This window comes from Lissotriton helveticus, chromosome 6 (genome assembly GCF_964261635.1).
Source record: "Lissotriton helveticus chromosome 6, aLisHel1.1, whole genome shotgun sequence".
Classification (NCBI taxonomy): Eukaryota; Metazoa; Chordata; class Amphibia; order Caudata; family Salamandridae; genus Lissotriton; species Lissotriton helveticus.
In genome coordinates, this window is record NC_136067.1 from 1,942,987,450 (window position 1) to 1,943,001,486 (window position 14,037).

At 47.8% G+C, this 14,037-nt stretch overlaps 1 protein-coding gene across 1 annotated transcript in view; it reads left to right on the forward strand.

Moving 5' to 3' along the window:
• LOC144763910 (L-gulonolactone oxidase-like) overlaps window positions 1–12,638 on the forward strand; it is an 802,559-nt gene extending 789,921 nt beyond the window's left edge. Inside the window, exons 11-12 of the mRNA XM_078649945.1 lie at window positions 8,409–8,499; window positions 12,038–12,638. Coding sequence (XP_078506071.1) covers window positions 8,409–8,499; window positions 12,038–12,166 — 220 coding nt within the window. The 3' untranslated portion in view covers window positions 12,167–12,638. The remainder of the gene's footprint in view (window positions 1–8,408; window positions 8,500–12,037) is intronic.
• The last annotated feature ends 1,399 nt before the right edge of the window (window positions 12,639–14,037 follow it).

Consider the following 14,037-nt stretch of genomic DNA (forward strand, 5'->3'; position numbering starts at 1 on the left):
GCCGAGGTCCGGGTAAGGAGGGGGGCCGCTTCGCTCAAGAGGCGGCGAATCTTGATGCTCCCAACCCCCCCCCCCTGAGGCCGGGACTCGAATTGAGAGGGGCCCGGCGGGAGGACCGGCCGTCCCGGTTGTGACTGGCTAATCGGACTTGCCTCTACTTCCCATCCTCCCGCCCGGTCTGTCACCATCATTGCTGGACGGGGGGAGCCTCGGGCGGCCCCGGCGGGGGCCCGCGACCTGTGACGTCGCCAAGAGGGTGAGAGCTGGGGGCGCACTGGAGAGCGCCGTGGATGGGCCTTGATCGGGCCGGAGACGACCCCCTCGAAACGCCGGCCCGGACTGGTTGCCCCCCCTCCCAGTGGGGAAAAGACATGAGACACTTGGGCACCCGCTGAGGCTGTCGACCGCCTGAGGGAACCATCGCGGGAGTTGCCTACCTCCGGCGCTCTCGGGAGGCGGGCCCTGATACGGACAGCGACTCTGCAAAGAAGAGAGAGTCAATACCCAACTTAACGGGTAACTGGGGGCGAGACCCTGGGACGCTCTCTCCCTACATCCGCCCATCCCCGTGTGCCCATTCCACCCGGGCTCTGCACTGACGGCGAGGCCTACTGATCTGGGGTGACCAAATTTGAGTGTTTCCCCCCCCACCACCTCCATCGACTTTCAGGCCACAGCGAGAAGCTCCTGCTCAAGCCCGGGGCCCGTCATGGAGAAAAGGGACCCCGCCCCGAGGACGGCCAGACAGGAAACCATCGACAGCTATGCTACGGCACGGTCACAGCGGGAGATGGCCCCGGCACCGCCTGGTGCAAGCGCGGACACGACCATAATTATGGAGGCAATCCAGGCCTCAAGGGCAGATATCCAAACCTCTAGAATAGCTCTTGAGACAAAAATAGGCGAGGTGGGCTCAGAGGTCCTCTTGCTGCTCCAGGACTTCCGGAATCTAACGGAGAGAGTGACCGCCACTGAGACCAGAATCAGCGAGATGGAGGATTCCCTTACTGCACTAAAGAAAGATATGGTGGAGCTACAGGCGTCACACAAACAGCTGCTGTGGAGAGTGGACGATGCCGAAAACAGGGCAAGACGTAACAACCTCCGCTTCGTGGGTTTTAGAGAGGGTATTGAGAAGTCCGACGTTGCAGCATTTCTCCACGACTGGCTAACATCGATGTTCCCACAGGCCAAATTTTCAAACTGCTTTATCATAGAAAGGGCACACAGGGCCCTGCTTATGAAACTGCCGGAGGGAGCGAGGCCACGGCCGATCATTGTCCGTTTCCTTAACTTTGCAGATAGGGACCTCATCCTGAGGGAGGCAAGGAAAAAAAGGGAACTTAGACTGGAAAATGCAAATATCATGATATTCCCGGATTATAGCCAGGATGTGCAGAAACAGCGCCGTTCATATGATTCAGTTAAGGCAAAACTTCGGGAAATACACATATCCTACATGTTGCTCTTTCCGGCAAAACTGAAGGTCATATACAAGGGCAGATCACACTTCTTCAGTCACCCGGAAGAGGCATGGCAGTGGTTGGAGGAACGACCCCTGCTCCGTGGGGCAGAGGAGGAGGGACGTAGGGTTCGCTTCGAAATGGCGGCAGCCAACTTCCGGAGAAGCCCGCCTAAGACGCAACGGTCCCACATTCTGAGGATGAAACGTCATACACTCTCCCCACCGGATTCGGACCGCACTGCATCGACCAGAGGAGAACGGGACCGAAACACAACCATGGAGGAGAATCCGACGCGGGTAACAGATTCAGCAGCCTGGATCATCGCACTGTTGAAGAGATGGAATACATGGCAAATGCACGCTCATCAGACCATGAGGAATCGACAGATAACTACTGCACCCCTTGGTCGCGGCGATCTGAGAGATGGAACAGGGGGCTACCGGAGGTGTAGAGGATCGCGACCTGGACTCACAAGATTCCCACTCGTGAGGAAGTATGGAAATGATATCCGGAACTGCAGTAATCCACTGCCGGAGACACGCAAGTTACAATCACCACTTTTGAATACTGCTTGATACTATTGTTCTCAGTTTGACTAGGTGCCCCCTTTAGTTGCCCACGGGGCAGCAAAACTCGTCCTGTCACTGGCTGGACAATTAAGCTGATGGTGGCCTAGACTGGAGCCCTAGTGTTCTTCTAGTTGGGGTGGTTTGCGAGAGTATGGGATGGACGGGAGGGGAAGGTGGGGAGGGGGTGGTGGGGACCGGGGAAGTTCGGACAGTTTGCTGGGGGGGATTTTGGGGGGAGGTGGGGGGGAAACAGTTGATTGTTCACAGTCATGTTTATTACTGCCTTATTCTCCGCTCATATACCAGGAAACACCCACGATATCCTGTTGACACATCAGAATAGCAAGTACATTAGATACACAACCGACTGACCTATCCAGATTCAGCGCCCTGACCTGGAATGTGAATGGTCTCGGTAACAAGGTTAAGAGAGGACTAGTAAACGCATACATAAAAAGAATAGGACCCGATGTAATTTTCCTACAGGAGACACACCTCAAGGGATCCAATTGCTCCTTCATAGCCAGGGGACGATACAAAGTGTTGGCCCACGCGGGCTACACTACTGATTCCAGTGGAGTGGCCATTATAGTGAAGACCACTTCTCCATTCTGCATCACACGCACATGGGTGGATCCGCAGGGAACATGCGTTGGGGTACAAGGGACATGGCGTAGACGTACATACACACTAGTATCGGTACATGCACCCCCTAAATTGCAGGCGAATGCACTCAAGATGCTAGCAAACATACTTCTCGAATCGGCCGACACCATTCAATTAGTGGGCGGCGACTTCAACGATGTTATGGATAGGGAGCTGGATCGCTCAGGGACGCCACCCGCTACGACTACCCAGACACCACTTGCCCGGATGATTTCCACAATTGGTCTTACTGATGTCTGGGGGTGGCTACACCCAGGACAACTCACATACTCCTTTTACTCAGCCTCCCATAAGGTATTCTCGCGACTGAACTATATCTTTATGTCCAGACAAGACTTGACTACGGACTCGACTGCAGAATACAGGGCGAGAGGAATCTCAGACCACTCGCCTCTCCTAATCAAAGTAGGTCAAAGACGCAACACGACAGGGGCCACCTGGCGATTAGACGCTTGGGAACTTAAAAACCCAGCGGTCCTGAAGGGGGTACGGGCAGATGCGCGAGTATACCTGACTGAAAACGAGGGGACGGTTGACTCAGGAGCAATCCTCTGGGAAGCCTTGAAACCGGTCATGAGAGACAGGATAATGAGTAGAATTGGAGAGGAGAGGAAAAAACTCCAGGGAATGGTAGCAGGGGCTGAACGGGCCATACTAGACCTAGAGAGAGAGCACCTGATCACAAAATCCCCTATCGCCCTAAGGAAACTAGTAGATGCACAACGCCACTACAGGGACCTAGTGACAGATGAGGCTAAGACACAGAACCTGGCCACTCTCCATCGCCTGTATGACATGGGGGACAAATCAGGCAGACTCCTAGCATGGCTTAGTAGGAAGGAGCGGGCAGCGCGGTGGATAGAACACGTTAAGGGTGTAGACGGTGGACTTGCCAGCACAGACGCACACATAGCTGAGACCTTCGCTGCTCACTATGAGAGTTTTTATACAGCTAGGAACTTGGGCTCATGCGATGATGCTCTCCGATATATGAGCCAGATTGAAGTTCCATCCCTGGACCTGGAATCCGTTAAGGTCCTTGAGGCCGACATCACGACAGATGATATTTCTTTGGCAATTACTAGACTGAGACCTGGGAAGGCCCCGGGACCCAATGGTTTTCCTGCAGAATTCTTTAAATGCACGAAGGACATTCTGGCTCCACACTTGAGAAACCTCTTCTTGGGTGCCTGCCAGGAAGGGAGGCTCCCCGATGACCTCTCCGCGACAATAATCGTCCCAATCTACAAAGAGGGTAAACCGCGAGAGGACTGCACGTTCTACAGACCTATATCCCTCCTGAACACTGAGGTGAAACTCCTTGCGACTGTCCTGGCAACCCGACTGCGGTCGGTGATACCGGATCTGATACACCTAGACCAAACCGGCTTCCTGCCTGACAGAGCCACTAAATTCAATCTCAGACGCACGCACAACTGGCTTCAAGAGGTGCGTGACAGGGAGTCACCACACTGGTTCCTCTCCCTCGATGCAGAAAAAGCCTTTGATGCGGTTCACTGGCCATTTCTGGCAGGGGTACTAGAGAAATTTGGCTTTGGCCCCAAATTCCAGGCCTGGGTTCGACTCCTCTACACTGCGCCACGAGCCAGAGTAAGAGTGAACGGGAGTCTATCCTGAGAATTTCAGATCCAGAGAGGGACCCGACAGGGCTGCCCTCTATCGCCCCTCCTATTCACACTCACCATTGAAATCCTGGCGGCCAGGGTCCGACAGAACTCGTCAATTTGTGGATTTAGAATAGCAAACGCAGATGCTGCCCAGGAGAAGTTGTCCCTCTACGCGGACGATGTCCTCCTATACATCACTAATCTGGCGACGACCATCCTGGAGCTCTTCCGGGAGCTGGAAAATTATGGTGCCCATTCCGGTTATAAAATTAACTGGCATAAATCAATCCTATACGTCCCCGAGGGAGGTGACCGTTGGACGACGTTGCCCCAACAATTAATAACTACTACAGAGGGCTTTCAATACCTAGGGATTTACATCACCCTTGATAAGAAACTCTCGCTTCGGAGAAATATAGATAGGGTCTCACTAAACTCAACCGCGGACATGGAGAGATGGAGACGCCTGCCACTCACACTCTTAGGGCGAGCGGCTTTGTACAAAATGATCATCCTTCCCAAATACTTGTACGCCCTACAAAACGAATATTATTCCCTCCCGGACACACTATTACGCAGGATCCATTCGGATCTCCGGGCATTCCTTTGGCTAGGAAAACAACCTAGGATAGCGCTGACCATGCTCCAGAGGCACCAATATAGTGGCGGAATCTCACTCCCAAATTTGGAAGCCTACTATTGGGCGGAACACATGACCCCGATTAATGAATGGATACACTTGCCGGCAGATCATCCCACCTATGCACTGGAAAGACATACACTATCCACACACAACCTATTGCACTACTTGTATGGAGGGCCCGCGCAACACACACTGCTCCCGGCGACCCTTATAACACTACGAGCTTGGATTAAAGCCATGACACGCACGGGCTGGGGCAAGACCCCCACTCGACAGACACCACTTTGGCACTGCATGTGGGTACATGAGTTACACAAACTAAAAGGTTTCCAACGATGGGATGATATTGGTATCTCCACCATCGGGGATGTTATAGCTACGGGAGAATTGAAGTCCTTCCAGACTATGAGAGCCAACTTTGGACTGCAAAGCTCACAGTTTTTTAAGTATACCCAGTTCCGCCACGCGTGGAAGGCACAGCGGATACACCTGTCAGGGATATCAGACTATGCGCCACTGGAGGGAAGGCTTCTGCAGGAACGGATTCAGGGGAAGGCAGTCTCACTTACATACAAAACACTAACCAACAATATGCTGGGAGACCTAGCGAAGCTCAGAGCTACATGGGAGAGTGAGGTAGGGACACTGGAAGACCTAGATTGGGATATGGTGTTAAGGCACCTCCGTGAGGTTGCGATTAAATCCAGGCTGCGCCTCATTCAATACAATGTGTTACATAGAACATACTATGACAGGGTACGACTCCATAAAAAGGGGAAAATCGAGAACGATAGATGTCTCAGATGCCACGGGGCGGAAGGAGGTTTTTATCATACTCTATGGTCCTGCACAGTGATCCAAATATACTGGTCCCGTATCTTCTCAGAACTGCAGGAGGTCCTGGGAGTTCCACTGGCACAAGAGCCGAAGTTGGCTCTATTGGGGATGTCCAATGATGTGGATTTGCCACGTCCACTTATAATCTTCCTGGTCCTAGCCCTGGTGGTGGCCAAAAGAGACATTGCGAAACGATGGGGGTCCCCGACTCCTCCTGACCTGGAGGAATGGAGGCAAGGACTAGACCTCTACATGGCGGCTGAGAGGGTGACCTACAAATCCAGGGGGTGCCCTAGGAAGTTTCGAAAAATTCGGTCTAAGTGGAGACACTATCATGGACTCGATGGAGGGTTGGGGGATGGTTGAGCTTACTGTCGCGTTGCTAGTTCACACGGGGGCGGGTGGGGATGGAGGGAGAAATGGGGAGATGACTCCTCGATGCGTAGTCCTTTTTTACAATTATACGGTGTACCGCATATCAACAGTGTGCGATTATGGGGTGGAGGGAGTGGAATTAGAGGGAGGATTGTTGCTGAATACATGACTGTACTGTTAAGTTATATACAAAATGCAAATAAAAATGTTTAAAAAAAAAAAAATGAAAGACAGAGCGTCCACTTCAGTCATCTGCTCCGTATTTCACGGCCTGCCCAGCCCCTAGGGCAGCTCATCATTTGTAATAGTACAAGCTGTCCCAGTTTGCACCCAGCATACAGGTTTAAAAGTGCGCTATGGTGCAAACAGGGACAATGTACCCTGTTTATAATATGAGCACATACAAGCGCAGAGGCTACCATTATGCATAATATTTTATTGCCACTCCTGCCAATAAAAGATTATGCTTAATGTTAGCCTCCGTGTCTTCAATGGAATCCTGATTCTCTTGTCGTGTCATTCTGAGAATCGTCATTTGGTAATGGTGGCCACTTTTCTTTTGGTCCCAGGGCCTATTTTCTGTCTCAGTCCAACCCTGCCTTTAGGAGAGTGATGAAAGTAAAGTGCACTGTGCTTAAAACAACACACAAGGGGCAAGACGGCATTTGACTTTTAAGTCCCCATGACCAATCATTTCTTACCAGGTAGATGAGACTTTTCACAACCATCTTTGCAGGGCAAGTTACTATAGCCTTTTAGCCCGCCGTAGCGGGCTACACTGGCTATTAAAGGCCTGGTGCGGGGTTAAAGGCCCGAGCCGAAGGCAAAAGGACTTTAACAAAGCAGCGGGACTTTAATTGCCGGTATAGCCCTGCTACTTTTACTTTTACAACGCATACCTTTACAATGCATTTTTTTACAACACAGCAACGCATTCCATTACAACGCATGTCATTACAACGAATTTTTATAAACTACCTTTACAACGCATTCCATTACAACGCATACTACCTTTACAACGCATACCATTACAACGCATAACATTACATTGCATGTATGGTAAGTATTGGATAGTGTAGGGGTAAAAAAATTACTATTCTAACTCCAGGGGGGTGCAACAGTAGGGTAAGTGTTGGATAGTATAGGGGTAAAAATTACTATTCTAACTCCAGGGGGGTGCAACAGTAGGGTAAGTGTTGGATAGTGTAAGGGTACTATGCGTTGTAATGTTATGCGTTGTAATGTTATGCGTTGTAATGGTATGCGTTGTAATGACATGCGTTGTAGTGGTATGCGTTGTAGTATCATGCGTTGTAATGGTTGCGTTGTAATGGCATGCGATGTAATGGATGTTGGGTTGTAAAAGTTTTGTTGTAATGGTAGTGCGTTGTAAAAGTTGCGTTGAAAAGGTTGTTTCCCATTATAAGGCTATTAGAACATTCTGCCACTAGAGGGCAGAATGTTCTAACAAATTAAACAAAGCATTCAGGGAGCTTGAGGGGATTGAAATCTCCTCAGGCTCCCTGAAGCCTTTGTTCACAGCTCTGGGCTTATACCAGCCATTATAAGCCCGGAGCACTTCATTGTTTTCAAAGGAGCTACCAATATTCCAATGTTCTAATATAGCCTTACAGCCCGCCGTAGCGGGCTATACCGGCTATTAAAGGTCTGCTGAATCGTTAAAGGGATTTTAACGAAACAGCGCGACTTTAATAGCCATATAGCCCTGCTACGAAGGGCTATAAGGCTATTAGAACATTCTGCCACTAGAGGGCAGAATGTTCTAACAAATTAAACAAAGGGTTCTCGAAGCTCGAGGGGATATAAATCCCCTCGAACTTCGAGAAGCCTTTGTAGAACATTGGAATGTTGCTCTGGGGGCCTTTACCGGCCCGTAGAAGCAGGGAGCACTCCATTGTCTGCAATGGAGCTCCCAACATTCCAATGTTCTAATTCATGTTAATGCCTGCCCTAGGGGAGAAACTGGATGGCTCTGAAGAATCTGGCATAGCTTCACAGAAGTTTTGGGACCCACTTTCGCTACTTTAGCAGCGGTATGAGAAGTGCACTGTGGCTAAACCAATCATCACTTGAGATGCCTTTGTGGGCAATAGAACGACTGGCATCGATTGGCATAAATTAAATAAGCCCTATGAAATGTGACAATAGTGAATTAATCCACTCGCTATAGCCTCTTAAATTCATTCATCCATTCTGTGTTTAGGCCATATGGAAAAGATGTCCCATTGAAAGAATACTGGTCAGCATATGAGGCGATCATGAAGAAAGTTGGAGGAAGACCACATTGGGCAAAGGTACAGTACATTGGCTAAATGTATGCGTGTCGTCTTTATTTAATTTCTATAGCTCATATGTGCCAGAAAGACGAGCCCATCCGAAACCCATAACAGCAACTAATCACAGAATAATACTGCACATACAGAAAAAATTCAAACATGAGCTGTGCTTATGGCCTCAAATGCAGCAAAGTTCATGTTAATGCTGAGCAAAGTTTTCTGTTCCATACTTCTAATCATTTACCGTATAAGTCCCTTTTTGGATCTTAAATTTGCTTGACAAAGTACGTATGTTTTTAGCATTCCTCTACAATATATTGCCTCAACAATTTATAAGAATTTTGTTGAATCATGCAAAACAGCCCCATTGTGCAAAACAATTCCACCCAACTTTTTTATAAAAACTTGCAAATTCCCAGCCACTGTAACATTGTATCCGTCAGCAAAAGAATCGGAAGAGGCTTCCCTTCAGTGTTTGGGTCCAGGATGTTGCTATGTGCCACTGCCTGCTTGTTAGACATGGAGTTTTCCCCTGCCTCCTCTTTCTGACCCACTCCTGTTTCCACTGTTCCTCCAGCCTTGTCTCAGGCATCTAATGGTCAGGAAATGGAGAGGCGGTCTGCTCAGGAGAGGCTCTGCCAGGGATTGAGTGAGCCTTTACTGCTCAAGGGTCTGGATGCTCATTCATGGGGCTACCTCTGTCTATCACTGATCTCACTTTAAAAGCTGGTAAAGAGATCAGGGTCTGCACACTTGACCTGGTGTCCCTCTTCAGGGTAGGAATGTATGCTGGAGAGGAATTTCAAAGGCCAATTGGCTTTGTCATCGCATTGCTCATGGGTGCATTGCCTGCTTTTGTATGTTTTTAAACTTTACTGCCTTCAATTGTACATTCGACTCTTCCACAGTCTCAGAAACACCAGGTCCGGTATTCACTCGCGTCTAGGGCCTCTCCCGTGTGTTATGAGTTCTGCAAGGGAAGCTATAGCCGAAGTGGTCAACCCAGTGCGGTAACTTAAGGTTCCGCAGGACAAGACCGTTCTGCTTCCTTGGCCAGAGTCAAGATCAAGGACCGGTTCTTGATTCCATTTAAAGCAGACCTGGCCCCTAATTCCCTGGAAGTTTATCTCATAATCAGAACTGGCCTAGAGCCTTCAGTCAATAAGAGCTTTTTCCATTGCTTTTTGTATTGCAGACATGGTTAAGACACCTTATTATTCTTCTGATTGATCATCCATCTGGAAAGTTCTAGAGTTGGGCAAAATTAAAACTTTGCATTTAAAGTCAGGAAACGTCACTTTTCTCAACAACAGGCAGAGTTTTCTGACATTGCCAAAGGGCAAAGAAAGGGCAGTTTCACCCAGCTCTCGGCCCTGCAGCAGGATGTGGTGTTCAGCGGAACACGTCCCACAGGGACCCATTTTCTGCTCAGTCCTCTACACTTAGCCGTGAGTGGAATCAGGAAAACGCCAAAGCCTACCCTGAGCCGTCACTATTTCTCCCTCACTCTGCTGCTAGAAGTCCCACCCTGGGACATCTGACAGCAAAGAACACCCCATGCACAGCTTGGGGCTTCAGAAGAGCGGGGACCAGCTTTTCCAGCTTCAAGCAGGGCCCCATTCCCTCCTTTTTTAACTTCGTCAGCTTTGCACTTCATTAACCTGGAAGATTAATTTTAAAAGTTGCAAGGATATCAAGCTTTTGACTCTGCAGCTTCACACTGCCAGTGAAACTCATGAGGTGCTAAATGTGACACAGGCGGGCCATTCAAACTGGGGTGTCCCTGCTTCAAGGCGGAAGGCCAGCAGCCACCTGGGGTCACCTCATATTATTAGCCCTAATTTCTTAGTAGTGATCCTCAGTACTGCAGATCTAGGAGCTTATTTACAAGCCCCTTGCGCCTCCGGTGCGTCACTGTTTGTGGTGCGCTTGTGGCACATTTTGCTGCCACATATTTACAAGGACAGAAGAAGACACCCAGCGTGTCTTTTCCTGTCCTTATAAGTACGGCCCCTTTACACGCAGCACTTTGCTTGAAAGGGGTGTTGCTGTGGGTGATCCCACGCAACACCTATGGAACCAGACACATTCCCAGATTTATGAGAGATTGAAAACCTGGAAATGCATCTGAATGCTACGCCTTCTTAGGGGAGGTGTAGGGAGGCGCAACAAGGATAAGGATATTAATTTCTCCTCATTCTTTCTATGCTTGCTGCATTCTGCAGCACACATAGAACGAGGAAATGACCTCTAATGGTTGTTTATGTGCAGGAAGGTGTCCTGCACATAAACAACCCTTAAAAAAAGACGTTTTAAAAGTTCTAAGTGTGCTAATGCAGCACACATAGAAGTTGAAAAACACCATTTCAGATCGTTTATGTGCAGGAAGGGACAACTTCCTGCACATAAACAATCATCCCTGTGGCGCAGGCATCCTTGTACCATGTTGCAAGGGTGCGTGCGTCGGCGCATGGCAGCAAATTTTGTGCCAGCAATTCGTTGTAGATATGACGCATCCCTGTGCGCAGCACAGCCAAATAGCTTGCGGCACTGTGCTGCATTATTTCCTTGTAAATGAGGCCCCTAGTCTTCCTGGGCAAAATCCTAGGAGCTGCCTTCCTGCAATTAGTTCTCCCACATGGTGCGTAGGGCCATATTTATGAAAAATTCAAGCAACACAGCAAGCCACCTTGCTGTGCTGTGTGGATAGGAAAGGGAAGGAGTGTGCCATATTTACCATTGTACGACACATTCTTGTCCTTTTCTAGCACTGGCACATGTATGGCTGCCTGGAACCAAAGCAGGCACCCTTGTGTTACAAGGGTGCTTGCGTGGTAGGCAGGATTGTTTTGGTGCAGGCAGGTGCACCTTCCTGCACAAAAACATTCATCAGAGGCATTTTTCTCCTTCTAAGTGTGCTGCAGGAAGCCGCACACTTAGTGGAAACAATGAGGAAAAATGAAAATATTTCTCCTCTTTGTGCATCTGGTGGGGAGACGTACAATTCTGACGCATTCCCATATCTACCAATGTTGGTAAAACTGGGAATGTCTCAGAATCCATGGGTGAATGCATCGGAATACCTACACTCCACCCATGGAATCCCTCCCTGCTGCAGACTAACAAAAGCCAGCGATTTGCGCTTTCTTCCGTTACTCTAGATTTATCAAGCCAGTCCGGGCCGTGCAAGGTGGCCTCGTATGGATTGATAAAGGTTTCGCGTCACCCTTGCGTTCCATTGTGTGGCACAAGGGCGACACAAAACCTTGATAAATATGTCCTATAGTGTAGGTGGAATGAGACACTTATGCAGAAAGGGAGAAAACATTGAAACAGAAGAAGGACAAATCCTAGTGGTAGTACTCCACAGCAGTCTCTTGTTTGTTTTCCAGTCCCGTGAGCTGCCTCTCTCATGGCCGCAACTACACCTCACAAAGTACGGTCTGTGACAATGAATACTAGAATTTAGAGTCATGGATTCTTCCATCCATTGATCAATGCATGGTTCTTCTTGGTGCTTTTGTGTTTCACCTGACTGTACATATGTTTCTTCCAGGCTCACACTTGCGTTCGGACAGACTTTGAGAAGATGTACCCGGGATTTCAGAAGTTCTGCTCCATCAGAGAGAAACTTGACCCAACTGGCATGTTCTTGAACGGCTATCTGGAAAAAGTATTCTACTAAAGAGAAGTGGAAGAATGTGGACTATAAATATGCATTTGTTGGAAACTGACAAAGTTGCAGAATAAAAAAAAAGAAGTGCTGATGAAACACACTCAATGTATAAATTGGAGGGTATTGATTGCCCAGGCGTGACAATTTATGGAAATATATAGAAAAAAGGCTCCATTTTTATATAGGTGATAGGCAAAAACTTTCCACTCTATTCGTCATCATCATAAAATAGAAAAAAATTAGTTTTGGCCCATTTTATTATTAAATTCATGCAAAAATTTACGAGTTCGCCCTAAGAAACCCCCTCTCTCTCTTGCTCTCGCCTGATAAACTAAAATACAATAATTTGTTTTTTCAAAATATGATGATATCACCATCCTACCGTTCACCCAAGTCTGACCAAACTATGACGTGATTGTGAGGGGACAACTTTGGAGTACCGCCACACACCAATATAAATAAATATATGTTTTCAGATACAGTATTGTTCCAATTATGTGGGTGTTTGTACTGTTCTTATATTAAAGCAAACGAATAAATAGCAGTGAAACCATAAGAGACTTCAGATTGCCAGCTACAAGAATGAAGAATTGTAGCTTACAGAGCATGAGCTCATGCATGCTTGCAAAAATGCACACATACTCTCATACACATGGATGCATGCACACATGTGCAAACATGCAGCACACACTCTCACACACACAAACACAGGGCCTGCTTACGAGTGAAGGCATTATTTATCACCCCAGATAACTAACAATATCACGAGTTCATGGGGAATAACATGCAGAATTTGATGTGTGCCGCACCAAAATCCACATGAAATGGTAAATACAGTATGCTTTTCCTCAGTTCGATTTCAGCAGGTTTGACCTACTGAACTATAACGAAGGTTGAGGTAATTAGCACATCCGATAATAATTAATTATTCAATGCATTAAATAACTTCAAACTCGTAATTCCGACCCATGCCTAAAGAGGAGTTTTACTCATGGGTTGTAATATTAATACGAGAAACTCGTAATCAGGCTCTAGGCCTCCAACCACTCTTGTCTCAGGACAGTATGGCCACAAAAGAGCTTTCTTCTGCCCTTCAACTCCAGCCACTACGAAGCAGTTCACTCCAGTCCATGCCAGAAGCCTACCAGCACCTCTGCTGGTCCTGTCCCAGGATGTGTCATTCAAAGAGTGAATGTGGATTAGGCCCTTCCTCAAAAATAGCTAATTGCCTGCAGAACTATTCACTAGCAAAGGGCAGGGCAGCAAAGTCAGTTCAGCCCTTCCGTTATCACTTAGATATTGTGTGTCCTTGAAAGCTCTGGGCTAGAAGATGGTAAGTGTAAATAAATATCCCATTATTTCACTTATACCTTTCTGATGTACATGATTACACATTTGAGTACAAGTACCAAAATTTAAATATCTGATGCCAAATTTGATTTGAACTTTGTATTCCAAATTACCTGTGGGAAATGAGTTAGACACTGCATATGATGCAATCTAGAGGTAAAAAATGAGGGCCTTCTTACACACAGAGTATGTGCTGATTATAAGGGTGAAAGAGATCTTTAGACACTGCTAAATTAGCACCACTAAATAGTGTCTCAGTGGCATCGAGCAGGGAGGGAGGGAGGAGCATATCCAGAACACGCACTGTGTGAAATCCCTTGGGAGGTTAAGCGGGCACCTGCTAAAGACTTTTGCCTATGTATGGCAAATCTAAAACAACAAACATCCTAGCTGTAGGCTAAGGTCAGGTCTTTCAGGGCGGCAGCAGGACAAGGAGCACAAACGAAAATAAGAAATACAGTAGTCAAAATACATTATTTACAGTCAAATCACATTCTAATTTCTAACATAGTGATTCTACATTATCTTCG